This window comes from Penicillium oxalicum, chromosome VI, assembly GCF_001723175.1.
Source record: "Penicillium oxalicum strain HP7-1 chromosome VI, whole genome shotgun sequence".
Taxonomy (NCBI): domain Eukaryota; kingdom Fungi; phylum Ascomycota; class Eurotiomycetes; order Eurotiales; family Aspergillaceae; genus Penicillium; species Penicillium oxalicum.
In genome coordinates, this window is record NC_064655.1 from 2,499,382 (window position 1) to 2,512,194 (window position 12,813).

At 51.4% G+C, this 12,813-nt stretch overlaps 4 protein-coding genes across 4 annotated transcripts; 2 read left to right on the forward strand and 2 right to left on the reverse strand.

Annotated features, from left to right (window-relative positions):
- Window positions 1-731: 731 nt before the first annotated feature.
- POX_f08113 (uncharacterized protein) lies at window positions 732-1,487 on the forward strand (the record flags this gene model as incomplete). The annotated part of the gene is made up of 1 exon (XM_050116894.1): window positions 732-1,487. The coding sequence occupies one exon, from the start codon at window positions 732-734 to the stop codon at window positions 1,485-1,487; it is 756 nt and encodes a 251-aa protein (XP_049967033.1).
- A 719-nt stretch (window positions 1,488-2,206) lies between these two features.
- POX_f08114 (uncharacterized protein) lies at window positions 2,207-4,109 on the forward strand (the record flags this gene model as incomplete). Its single annotated transcript, XM_050116895.1, has 4 exons — window positions 2,207-2,398; window positions 2,465-3,377; window positions 3,433-3,887; window positions 3,963-4,109. The coding sequence occupies 4 exons, from the start codon at window positions 2,207-2,209 to the stop codon at window positions 4,107-4,109; spliced, it is 1,707 nt and encodes a 568-aa protein (XP_049967034.1).
- A 1,544-nt stretch (window positions 4,110-5,653) lies between these two features.
- Window positions 5,654-7,378, reverse strand: POX_f08115 (uncharacterized protein; the record flags this gene model as incomplete). Its single annotated transcript, XM_050116896.1, has 1 exon — window positions 5,654-7,378. The coding sequence occupies one exon, from the start codon at window positions 7,376-7,378 to the stop codon at window positions 5,654-5,656; it is 1,725 nt and encodes a 574-aa protein (XP_049967035.1).
- Window positions 7,379-9,086: 1,708 nt separating this feature from the next.
- On the reverse strand, window positions 9,087-9,661 carry POX_f08116 (uncharacterized protein; the record flags this gene model as incomplete). Its single annotated transcript, XM_050116897.1, has 4 exons — window positions 9,087-9,222; window positions 9,292-9,302; window positions 9,353-9,505; window positions 9,551-9,661. 4 exons carry the CDS (start codon window positions 9,659-9,661, stop codon window positions 9,087-9,089), a joined length of 411 nt encoding a protein of 136 aa, XP_049967036.1.
- Window positions 9,662-12,813: the final 3,152 nt, after the last annotated feature.

The following is a 12,813-nucleotide window of genomic DNA, read 5'->3' on the forward strand; positions in this document are numbered from 1 at the left end:
AGGGCTCATTATCTATAAGGGAGGATGTTAGTAAAGCAGACCTCAAGCTGCGAGGATTTTGTCATCACAGATCCTAGACTACGGAGTTCACTTCGTCACGCAGCGCCCCCCTACGAAGCACAGTTGATCTCGCAGAGCTCATCCTACGAAGCACACTTGATCTCGCAGAGCTTATCCTGCGAAGCGCAAGCTGTCCTGCAAAAGAGCGCAATTCTTACTTTACTAGGCTCATACCAGCGAAAGCTAAGACTTAGAATCCAACGTCTGCAGGCAGACAACACGACCACGCTATCTTAGGGGATAAGGATGGAAGTTCTGGTTTTCTAGACCGGTCATGGTAGGTCCTTTTATGCCTTTTCGCCTCCGGCCGCTTATAGCTACCAGGTATGCAAAATCTATGGAAGACATGATTTACTGCGGTGTAAACATGACATTTTTGCTGCTAGTAGAGTTGATTCAACAGCCGTTGAAGGACGTGTTTAGAGTATGCGGCCAATCTTACCAAGCGCCTTACTTCGAACCGTGGCGTGTATTAATCTAGACTAGGCCATCCTTGGAACCATCTGTTGCCGGTTGCAACTCCGATATCTATGGTGAACCCCCTTCAATGGTCGTGGAAAAGCGCGTTCAACCGAGCTTTGAGCAACATCGGGCGCGTTTGAACTGGCAAACGGAAGATTCTCCCGGTTACGTGGCCAGCCTAGGCTCCCCTAGACTTCCCGCAATAATTCATGTGCGAGAGCATTGATCACATCGGCCTAGACCCAACCCACGCTCGCCAGTCATCAAATCTGCTCATCTGTGCCGCTCTTAATATCCCCTACGAACCAGACTCGCACCCTCCTAATGTTCACTGTGAAGCTATTCCGATCTCCATTCATTTCTACGCTACACCAGCACTGCAGCATTTGTATGAACCAGATTCCTTCTTCTACGCATGGGGACCCTTTAGCGCCCGGCAGTCTCTTGGTGGTGCCACAGAGATCACATTGCGTGCGTATGAGGTTCATCGGTATGACCCTACTTCCCTAACTTCGACCCTGCGTACTCTGCTAGCTGTGGTGAGCCTGACTATCTCATCGCATTACCCAGACAGCCCGGGGACGTTACTGATACGGATACCATATCAAACCCACTGTCCAGAGGCAGCGTGTCCTACGGTTCTTCTTATGGGCACGGTGGAATCCGCCACAGGTCGCGTCAATAGTGGGCCGTCACTCATGTACTACGACCTACATTCTACGGTATATGATTCCTCGACAAAGAGTTCGGTCAGCTTCACGGTTGCTGCGTACTTCAGAAATGGCGCCCGATGGGCCAATTTTCCTCCCCTGAAGCTTCACACGCACATTATGGTTGCGGCTCATGTTATTGGCATAACAACAGACGATCTTCGCCTCGCATTAATGGTTGACGATGTGTATTTCCTTCCCACTCTGCCCTATGCTCCGCCGACCCCCACCGGCGCCGGTTCTCAGATCTCCTAGCAGAAGCGCAAGGGCCGCTGGCTAGACCGAGCCGGCAGGTTGACACCTGCCCAAAGATGCCGTGCTGACGATGCCTTTCTTGGCACTCCCTATGACACTCTCATTGAATCTCAATCGGCGTTAGACGTTGTAGATTTCGACGCCGTCGATATCTCTCCTCAGTCAACTAACACAGATGCCTCGCGATCACCGGATATTCCTCATTCCCCCGCTCTGACACCGTCCACTTAGGACATCCGTACGCGCTCCGGACAGAAATGCTGACTGATTTGAAAGACCTATCCTAGTTCGTCATTTGAATGTTTGACTTGCCATTTTTCTCCATCAAGAACTACCTTCCTTCGCTCTCTGTAACTTCCTGTTCAGTGCAAGTCCGTAGCCGTGGCAGCGGCCGAAGGCCGCTGCCAATGCAGCTCGTAATAATAATAATAATAATAATAAAAGTTCCCGCCGCATGCTTATGTTCGCGATTACTAATTCATTCTACCAATGACAGCCGCTCATTCTGCTTGTTGTGCATGAAATATGCAGGAAACCGTCGAGAATTTCGGCGGCCTTTCGGACTCGGACTCGGACTCGGTGAGGAGTAAGACAGCTTGAAGCAGAGGACGTAGAGCCCTATTATTATGCCCTACTTCTTTTTCCTTCGTTGCATCTTGGCTTGAAGAGGGAGACTACTGTGGATCTGTTCAGCGGATTGACGAGTAACTACAGTCATTATGCCAGCCTCAGACAGGACGAGCGAGACCGGTGACGTTGAGAAAGTCACCGCGGCTGAGACCCCGAAGGAAGTGCCTGCTAGCAATGCTGCTGAATCAACTGCCTTGACTGGGCTGCCGTTGTATACGGTCCTGGTTGGGCTGGGACTGGCTCTGTTCCTGGGGGCCATGGATATGGCCATGCTTGGCACAGTCAGTTTGACTTCTGCGTTCTGATGATGCTATTCGGCTAACTCGATAGTTCCTTGTCTACGATAGGCCGTTCCATCTATCACTTCGACCTTCCACACGACTGCTGATATCGGCTGGTATGGCGCTGCATATCCCCTCACCATGTCCTCCATCCAGCTGCTGGCCGGCAAGATCTATGCCCAGTTCCCGCAGAAGCTGGTGTTCCTGGTATTTTTTGGTTTGTTCATGCTAGGCTCGTTGCTCTGTGGAGTGGCTGTCAACTCACCTATGTTCATCGTTGGACGGGCGACTGCGGGGGCCGGTGCAGCTGGTGTGCTATCGGGCACGTTGGCTATCGTCTCTGCCGTGGTGCCCCTCGACAAGCAGTCTCTAATCCTGGGTCTAATGATGTCGCTCGTTGGCACGGCCGTCGTGCTCGGTCCGGTCATCAGCGGTCTCCTGACGGACCACAGCACCTGGCGCTGGTGCTTCTACCTGAACCTGCCCTGTGGCGGCGTCACTCTCCTGGCCCTGATCCTCTTTTTCCGTCCGCCAAAGAGGCCCACCCGTACGACCCCGCTATCCATCCCCGAGCTAATTAAGAAGCTCGATCTGGCGGGTTGTCTCGGCTTCATCCCCGCGGTGGTCATGCTCCTCCTCGCCTTGCAGTGGGGCGGCGACGGCAGCAAAGAGCATGCCTGGAACTCAGCCACCATCATCGGGCTTTTCTGCGGCGCAGGGGTGTCACTCATCCTCTTCCTGATCTGGGAGCACTACCAGGGTGACGACGCAATGCTCCCGCTCAAGTTCTTCAGGGACCTGACCATCATCGCGAGCTGTCTGTACGGCTTCGCCCTGCTAGGCGGCTACGTCGTTGTCGGATACTTTCTGCCCGAGTGGTTCCAGATCATCAAGGGCGCAAATCCACAAAGCAGTGCCGTGATGTTACTACCCAACGTGATCACCAACTTCATTTCCAAGGCTGTGATCGGAGTCATCGGTTCGTTCCCCTCCCCTTCCTATCCTCATCCCCGCACCATACTAACTCCCACCAGTCAACAAAACCGGCTACTTCAACCCCTGGCTCTTCTTCGGCGCGGCTGTCCTCGCCATCGGCTCCGGCCTCGAAACCAACTTCCACCCCTCGACCCCGCGCCCCAACTGGATCGGCTACCAGATCCTCCAGGGCGCCGCGCTCGGCATCATCCAGGCGCCCACCCTCGGCGTGCAGGTCGCACTTGCCAAGCAGAAGCATCTGATCCCCGTGGCCCTGTCGCTGGTCATCTTCTTCCAGTACTTCGGCAGCAGCATCATGCTGAGTATCTCTTTGACCATCTTCCAAAATCTGCTGCGGCCCGGGCTGGTCAGCAAGGCCGGCATGACGGAGGCGCAGGTGCAGCAGTATGTGGCCGCGGGCAACTCGGAGGTGCGAGAGTTGACGGCACAAATCGATCCGTCGCGGTTGGGCGTCGTGTTGGAGGTGTATAATGATGCGATTGCGGGAGTTATGGTATGTTTTTTACCCGATTTCTTTGGTGGGTGTTGGGTTTTTGGTTGAGGCTAATTTTTGGCTGTGGTTTTCTAGTGGCTTTCGACGGCAGCGGCATTATTTGGGTTCCTCGTGTCTTTTGGGTTTCCCTGGAAGAGTTTGAAGGCGCAGACAGAGGAGAATAAGAAGGAGGCGGCGGCGGAGGAGGAGGAGGAGGTGAAGGTGGCTGCTGTGGAGGCTTGAGGTGTTGGATATTTGAAGGAAGTGGTGGTGAAGCCGTATAGGCGATTCCGTGGCGCGTAGGAGGTGAAGAGCTAGAATGCAGCACGTATGGCGTACTCTTTTCCACTGGATAAAGTTCATATAGGTAATACTAGTGTGAACAATAAACCAGAGTGTATGGACCATAGTTGTACTGTAAACGGTCATTATCATTACCCAGACTTCCGGTTGTGGCGTATCAGCCCTGTTGACGAGCTATGATCTTAGCGGGCTTCCATTGCATAATACCTCTGATGCCGTAGATTGAATGAATTAAAAGCACAGGGAGTGTTGTCCGCAAAATGAGCGAAAATTATAGAGATTCTTCAATCAATCGAGATTGTAGCAAATGGCGTGGGATGGTTTGCCGTTGCAAGCAGAAACCTTGATAGGGAGATATGATCACGCCCAGGTTGTTTTCAGTGGTCGGACTGCTGCATTGAGATGAACTAGAATACAACACTCGAGTCACATTAGCAGAGTCACTAGTACCCGGGGCCTTATATCATTACCAACAAGGGGGTAAAGAAAGAACACATAGCCCAGCTAGCCTGGGCGCGCTTATAGACTTAGTCGCAGGCGCCTGTGGCATCATCAGTGTCCTGGCATCGGCATCAGCATCAGAAAATGATACATGGTGATCTTGAAAGCAGGAGCAAGAGCAACCCCCATTCATTAAATCAACCCAACCTCAATCCCGCCCAGCCCAGTTCAAACCATTGTGCGCGTCATTGCGACAAGTGTCTCCCTTATACACCATCTTCGGAGCCAGCAGCCAACTCCGAGCTGAGGTATCACCAAGAACGAACGATCGTCCTATCAACTCCCAATTCATCTCCCATCGGCGTAACATTTCCTGTATTAGGTCAGTTGCACCATTCCCATGCCCCCACAATGACGGATATGCCAGTCTGTTGTGATCGAATGTGGCGACTGGAGACCCGGGACCCAGTTATGTGAAAATGGGCGTGAATTTAGCAACGAGCTTGTCTTGACGCCATTCCGATGTCCTGGACGTCGTATTAGCATAAGCTATTGCTCGTGACAGGCGGGCGGTCCCATTTGCGTAGGGCGGACCGGCCGGATGCGATTGGGTTCATATATATAGAGCTTTCTTTAAGCAAGGTTGTGTTTGGTGATGGGATCAGATCTCATGGTGGGCTAGCCCTATAGGGAGGTTGACAGAGTTTGATCTCAATTTCGGTTTGTGCTGGACATCCTCGCACGGTTTGGTTAATATGTATGTTGGTATGCGGTGGTGGCTGCGGAGGGGACACTGGTAGAAACGAAATTTTTTATTGCCTATCTCTTTATTGTGTAGCTGATATGGCAGATATTACAGGTATTATTTGTATATTATTCGTGTTACTTTGCTTGGAAGGAAGCAAGCTTCCACAACAACCTTACTCGACATCGTACTACTCACTCCATTATATTATAAACAAGCTAGTGAGTTAAAAAGTCATTCAAATTTTATATCACAATCATAAGTTAATTTCAAAAAGTATTAGATCTATCATAAATAACTACTCCGCATAATGCTTCAGATGCTCTTTGATATCCCGCACGATCCGACACAACTCCCTCCCCTTGGCCCCGCGCTGCGACGGATCGCTCCGATCTAGGATCGTGTCCAAAAGCGCGGCAGGGACATGCCCCTCCGCGCGGTCACGGATAGCGTGCAGCCGCTCTTCGATCTGGTTGAGTATGTGCGTGCTCACCTGCAGCAGGATGCAGATCTGCAGGTCGCGTGTGCTGCTGCCGACCTCGAACCCGTCAACCTGGAGTTTCGGCAGGGTCGGCAGGAAGTTGGAGCCTGAGGGGTTGGCGGCTACCGAGTCGCGGATGAAGGAAAAGACGCCCTCGTAGAGCTGAATCACGCTGGTATAACCGGTGAGGAAGAGGAGGGTGAGGGTGGTGTCGAGTTGCAAGGAGATTGCAGGGGAGGTGCTAGGGGCGGAGGTGGAGGAGGAGAGGAGAGATGCCCCGGATGTAGAGGCAGAGGCAGAGGAAGAGGAGGCGCAAGAAGAGGAATGAGAGGCTGAGGCCGATAAAGGCCCCGAAAGTGGTGGGAGAGGATTGCCTCCTAAGGGTGAAGAAGGGGCATGAGAGCCAGTCTGGTTTAGCGTGGTTGTCTCGGTCATCGCTGTCGTTACCTCGTCTGCTGTGCTAGTGGTGCGCTCGGTGTGTCCCGGCGGGAACAAGGTGCTTTTACATCGCTCCAGCTGCTTGAGGATGTCAAGGAGCTCCTTCGAGCTGTGGAGCATCTTTCCGATCACGTAGTTCTGGCCACCCTTGCGGCCCTTCTCGACCTCCAGATAAGTTGAGCGGGAGGCTTGCGAGAAAAGCAGAGTTCCTGCCACTTTGCCCGAGTTCACCAGCCCAACGTCCTGCAGCAGGCCGCGGTTCAACTTGCCCATCCGTGCAATGCATTCGTTTTTGATGCTCACAATGTCCATCTCGCGATGGCGTGACTCGCGCTGAGGCGTCTCGAACCCGTTTAAGCCACGAGAAGACTGCAGTGAGGACCGGAGCTGGTTCTCTCCTGTCAGGGATCCGCGGTAATTGCTACCCGCTGGGGTTCCCTCTCGGTGATCTGGGGGGAGATTTGTGAAGGCGTCCATCCATGGGGACCGATTGTTGTCCTCAGCCATGGGACGAAAGTAGTCGAAGAAGTCCGAGCTTCCGGATGGGGAGTGTGGAGTGAGAGCGGCACTGAACCCAAAGCCACGACTGGCAGTCATATCTGGCAGGTGGTCAATGGAGTCTAACAAGGGTGTTCCGTCTGTATCCAGCACGCCATTCGGATGTAAAGGAGGGTGAGGAAGAAAGTGATCAGGATTGGACAATCGCCGTGTTCGACCGGGTGGCCGCGAGTCCACCGGGTTTGCCATGCTGGAGGAATGCGAGAGACGACGAGGGTTCTGCACACCAGTCATATGCAGCAAGCTAGGATCCAAGTCTCCTAGACCAGCAACAGCAGCCACGGGAAGTTGCCCCGCTACGGTGGCTGAATGAGGATCATAGTTGGACTCTGTATGATGCAGGTATTGAAGAGAAGAAAGTGGTTTCGTCCGATGCGGTTGAGCGGTTGTAACACAGCGAACATGAGCTTTGAGGCAACGACGACAGGGAGTCGTACTCGAGTTAGACACTGGCCGCTCACAGCGCAGTTTCTGGCCTCGACAACGATCGCAGGCAGATCGTCGGCACTGCTCGGCCACCACGACAGATGGTTCGGCCTCACTCATGACAGTCGGACAGTCCGTTGGGCAACTAAGTTATTCCGACTGGGGTTGGGGATCAGCAGCAGTAGTTGCTATGCACCGTGGTCATCCACGTGGAGATGCTGGTAGATCTTTATAGACCGCTCTATCACCCCTCTGGTGAGATGATTCTGGTAGGAGGATCGTTTCCTCTATGAGCAACACCCAGGAGGACAGTCAAACATTCCAAAACATGGTGTCTTCAACGGGAACCGTGCAGGACGCAAATATCCCGCTCGGCTGTCTTGTTACCCATCCAGTTGAGTTGCTTTCTCGTTGCCCCCTCATCTGTGCCCCTCCACACCACCCTGCACGGTCCACCTAGCGCTGCGTTGCCTGCGGATACACACATCAGCACTAGGCTCAACAATCCTTACTATGCACCAGCAATCAACGACTAGATCCACTGCTGGCCAACGGCTTATCTCACCACTCGCGCTTGTGGAGATCTCGCCCGTTTCGAGCGAATCGACCCATTCGTGATGCACCCTGGTGGCACCCACCACTCACACAAATTGCGGATGACAAAGAAACCGCTATTGGTTAAGGAGCACGCCCCGGTGATTGACGCGCAGGAGCCTTCGGAGCCAACGATGCGATTGCATATACCGATGGCAGCGGATCGGAAGCTGGCGTAGGCGCAGCAGCGTATACATAGTTTGGCAGCTGCTCAGAGCGGCCAGCTCACCTCCACTGTATACGCAGCAGAGCTACATGGCATCCATCTAGTTAAATAGCCCTTAGTGACACGGGACGCGCATGATATCTCATAATTACGCAGGAAGGACACACGTGAGTCCACCACGTGATAAGTACGTAGTCTTACGAGCTTCCGAAGCTCCTCAACTTAGAGGAATCCATCTCTTTTGCCTCTCAGCATCCAATAATAGTAGCAAACCCTCCTGCGAAATTTTTCAGGGAATTTTACAGGGTCTGAGGCCTTCGCTTCCGAGGTCAGCCTGGAGGCCTAACTGCGTTTTCCTGTGTTCGCCTGTCGTGCTTCATTGCGTGTTTCATTGCAATTTTCAGCTCGAGTACGCGGGCAGCTGCGGGTATGATTGGTATAACTACTACCCCGGCAACTATCCCTGTACTTTCTCGTACCTTGTACCTTCGTGCTCTTTTCACGCACATATTCTACGTTTACCAGGATTTGAGAATCCCTGCTCTTCGGGACTCCCTTGAATTCTCATTCTCAAGGATTTTCCCCCGGGGCACCAGGTGTACCCCGCCTTCGGACAGCGGCACAGAAGGTACGGCCGGATACTACCTTCCCTCAGCATTTAGCTCGCTACCTTCCTTGCCAGAAATCCGGAGCTATCAAAGACAGACCCTAAGACCTTGGAGTACCTACGGGATTCATACGATCCGATCCCGCAGACAGAAGTACCCAGGCGTTCAAGACGATCAGCACCAGCGCCAGCACTACCCTATCCAACAGAGTAGGCCGAAGACGCCGCTACTATATGTAAAGCATTGAAAACATTTGCAGCTGAGAACGTGGAAGAAATCAAAGCCCACCAGCAGAATTCAAATCAATAGGAATCAGAAAATCTGGTCACGCCGACACCAGTACAATCGGAAGCCGCACTAAGTATTACGAGACCGAGTCGTACGACTTATCTAGTCACTAGACGTGCGAAGCATTTAAATTTTGAACTAATAGCGGAGCGCTCCGAGACTCGGGACGAGCCTAACGCTCCAAGGGAGCAGTCATAAGGCTTACCCATCCAATCTCATCAACAGCCAGAAGGCGAGGCGCAATTTCATGAGACAGCGCAGGAACCGTCCTAGAGTCCGCCGGAGAGAACGGACCAATCTGCCCGCGGCTAGACGTCAGACGGCCGACCAGCAGGCCGGACAGAGACCTCAAAGGGGCGTGGACAGATTATACGAACGAGACACCCTCCTAGGCCGGACGTCAACCACTACAGCCAGAAGCGGGAACATCAGGCGTACCACCGCCCAGGGGATCAACCTCATCGCGTTATACTCCTGTGCCCAATCAGGCCACACGCAATAATCAACCAATGTATAATCAGCGAGGGTACCCTGCTGCTGCGTGTACCCCTGCTGCTGCGTGTACCCCTGCTGCTGCGGGTTCTGCGGGTACTGTTACGGGTCAGCCATACCATCAGTACGGCCAACCACCCCTACCTCCTCTAATGCCATACCCACATCCATACCAGCAGCCCATGTACCATTATCCGATGTATCCTCAGCAATACGTCCCGATGTACGCGCCGCAGCCGATGTATATTTAACCATCGCAGCAGGCCAACGTACAACCGGCTGAAAGCTAGCCCACAGCGGCGGCCGCAACCTCCCAGATAGCAACGGGACGGGACGAGTTGAGGGCCATAAGGAAAGAGACAATCGCGAGCGTACGCGACGAGATTGCGGCGGCATTGCACAAGGAGCGGGAAACAGACGAACCTTGTTCCCGACGATATATGTCTGATAACGCGCGCATTAGCCAGGCAAGACATGTCAGAACGCCATCGCTACCGCGCGATCGATCGCCGTTCGATGTACGTGGCACCGAGTCTAGACGTGATCGGTCCGCGTCGCGCACTTACGATTAACGTGGTCGGACTCATTGGGTGCAAGGGGTCGGGGCTATCGCCGCTCGACACGGGATAACTCCGACGACGATTTAAGCTATTCCTAGTCGAGAGATAGGTTTAGAGACAAGGACGTCGGGTATTTCGAACTAGATAACTCGAAAGAATTCCTCGAAATACGAGACAAGCTAAAAGTCTACCATAACGTGCATAGCTTTATAAGGGCGGCAAAGTTAGCCGAAGACGCAATACGCCCTTTATTAATACGGCGGCGCTTTACCTAATATCTTCTCGGAAAAGCGGCTATATAGTATAAATAGAGTATATCTAACGAGGATCGTCTAAGGCTTACGCGTATATTATCGATAAAGCTATAGTATAAGGCTCTTCGCGAAAGATCCAGCCTCCTAGTAACGCAAGCTTATTAAATTTATAATAAGCTATAGTATGCCCTTTATAATATATATAACCGAAAAGACCCCGACGAATTCTTGCAGAAGATCGTTATATACGGGGAAAAAGCCTACGAGGTAACTACTAATAATACGTAGGTATAGGTAGCCTATAACAAATTAGCGCTATCGCTTTAACTAATACTAACACCGCTAGATAAAAAACTAGTATCAGTAAATTCGCGAAGTAAGTAAATACGCGAAAGGCCTAATAGTTCGCGACCTACCGGGACTAAAACGTAAGTAGCAAGCTCCGAGATATACGTCGTTAGCGTAGCAGTCGAGAAAACGACAGATAACGCGCGGAGCGTCCTAGGAAGCTCCTACAAGGCATAGATAGTAACGTAAATAGAAGTAGTAACTACTACCGTCTACGATACTATAAGGACGATCAGGAACGTGATCGATATAATAAGCGGGACTACCGACTAAGAGACCGTAATAATCGCACGGATTCGCCGCGCAAATCAGAAAATCGATATAACGACCGACGAGAGCGTAACAGTAAGCGGGAAGAAAAGCGAGATAATAGGCGTATAGACCGGCGAGAAGATAGGCGCGAAAGTCGAGGAGACGACCGCCGAGACAATCGCCGGCGCGGTGCGTATCACGCAGATACCGAAAGCTCCGATAGCTCGGGCTATAAGACGATAGATAACGAGGAATATAAGTACTCGGAGTCTGACAAAGACGAGACTAGACCTTGCAATTACTCGCGGCGAGCCGGCTTTTTGGACTCGACTCGCGAGCCAGCTCGCACTTCTAGCTCGAACTCGCGAGCCGGACTTTCTGACTCGAACTCGCGAGTAATTTTCCGCGGGCCGGCTTTCCCGGCTCGAACTCGCGAGTAATTGCAAGGCCTAATAACGATATACGAGTTAACGTAAGACTAACGGCGCCTCCTAAGGCAAATGTACCTAAACTACATACTCGCTAGAAAGTAGTTATCAAGGCATATTCAACCACGATAGTACTAGTAGACGTAGTCTTACGAGAAGATATCAAAGAAAATATATTATTCGTGCCCTAGTATAATAACGCTACGAAAGCTCTCTAATTAGTCAGAGGATTTTATTCTTAAACTATCGAAATAGGACCGGTAGCGATAGTCGCGGTGAAGAACACTTTAGACCACGATATTATCCTACCTCGTTATACGTTTATAGGCCTTATAGAACCCTTAGACGAGCGTAAAGCTTATTTTATAAAGAACGGGTAGACGCCGCGTTAATAGGCGGCGGACCTAAGGAAGCATAGGTAGATACCTCAAAGTGTTCCGAATAGAAGGGTATTATAATATATACCGAGGATAAGCACTATAGAGCCGAACTGATTCGCCTCCTAGAAAAATACAAAAATATCTTTACCGATACGGGTCCTATACAGGTGCTACTAGAGAGACTAATAAGGGTAGAGCTTAAAGAGGATTAGCGGAATAATAAACTACTAATTAAGCTTTACCTACTCTCGGTAAAAGACCGCGTAGTCGTAGACGAAACATTCGACAAACTTTATGCGAATAATCGTCTAAAATAGAGTAACAGACGCTCCGAGTTCGGCTTCCCTATCTTCGTGGTCTAGAGAATATTACCGACAGGAGAGCGTAAGTTAAGAGTAGTAGTAGACTTTCGCGGACTAAACAAGATATCCGTGCGAGATATATACCCGCTACCGACATAGGAAGATATTATCCGTTTTACTTAAGGAGCGACGTTACTATCCGTGTTCGATACGATATAGTTTTTTTACTAATTCGGAGTCCACCCGGACGATTAATACAAACTTGTAGTGAACTCGTATAGGGGATAGAAATTTTTTGTAGTAGCTCCGATAGGATACTATAATAGCCTACTATATACTTAACGATAAGCGGATATATTCGTACGTACTCTAAAGACCTTTGTGCGGGTATACGTCGATAACTTCGTCCTGCGAGTAACGTTACCCGACGAGCACCTCGAGGGTCTCGACTAATTTCTAGCAACGATAAGTAACGCAAACGTGATACTTAGCCCTTCGAAATTATTTATTAGCTTCCTATACGTGCGTATATTAGGGTAATTTGTAGACGGGCTAGGGTTAGTCTCCCTTGAAGATAGACCTTGCAATTACTCGCGGCGAGCCGGCTTTTTGGACTCGACTCGCGAGCCGAGGACTCACGAGTAATTGCAAGGCCTACTTACGTAATAGAATCTAAGAGGTTCGAAACCTTCGGGACGGTAGTATAACCCGGGCTTAATCCTTTAGGTCCTTAAACCCTGCGGGATCCTAGCAGTATATATAAGAGGTCCGAAGCACTCGATCGTAGGAGGGGTCCGAGTGCGGATGGATGCCTAAGGCTTCCTTGTCGGTCCGCGGTCACCTAGTGATATCGGGTGCCGGGGGGCCTAAGGCCTCCCGGGGA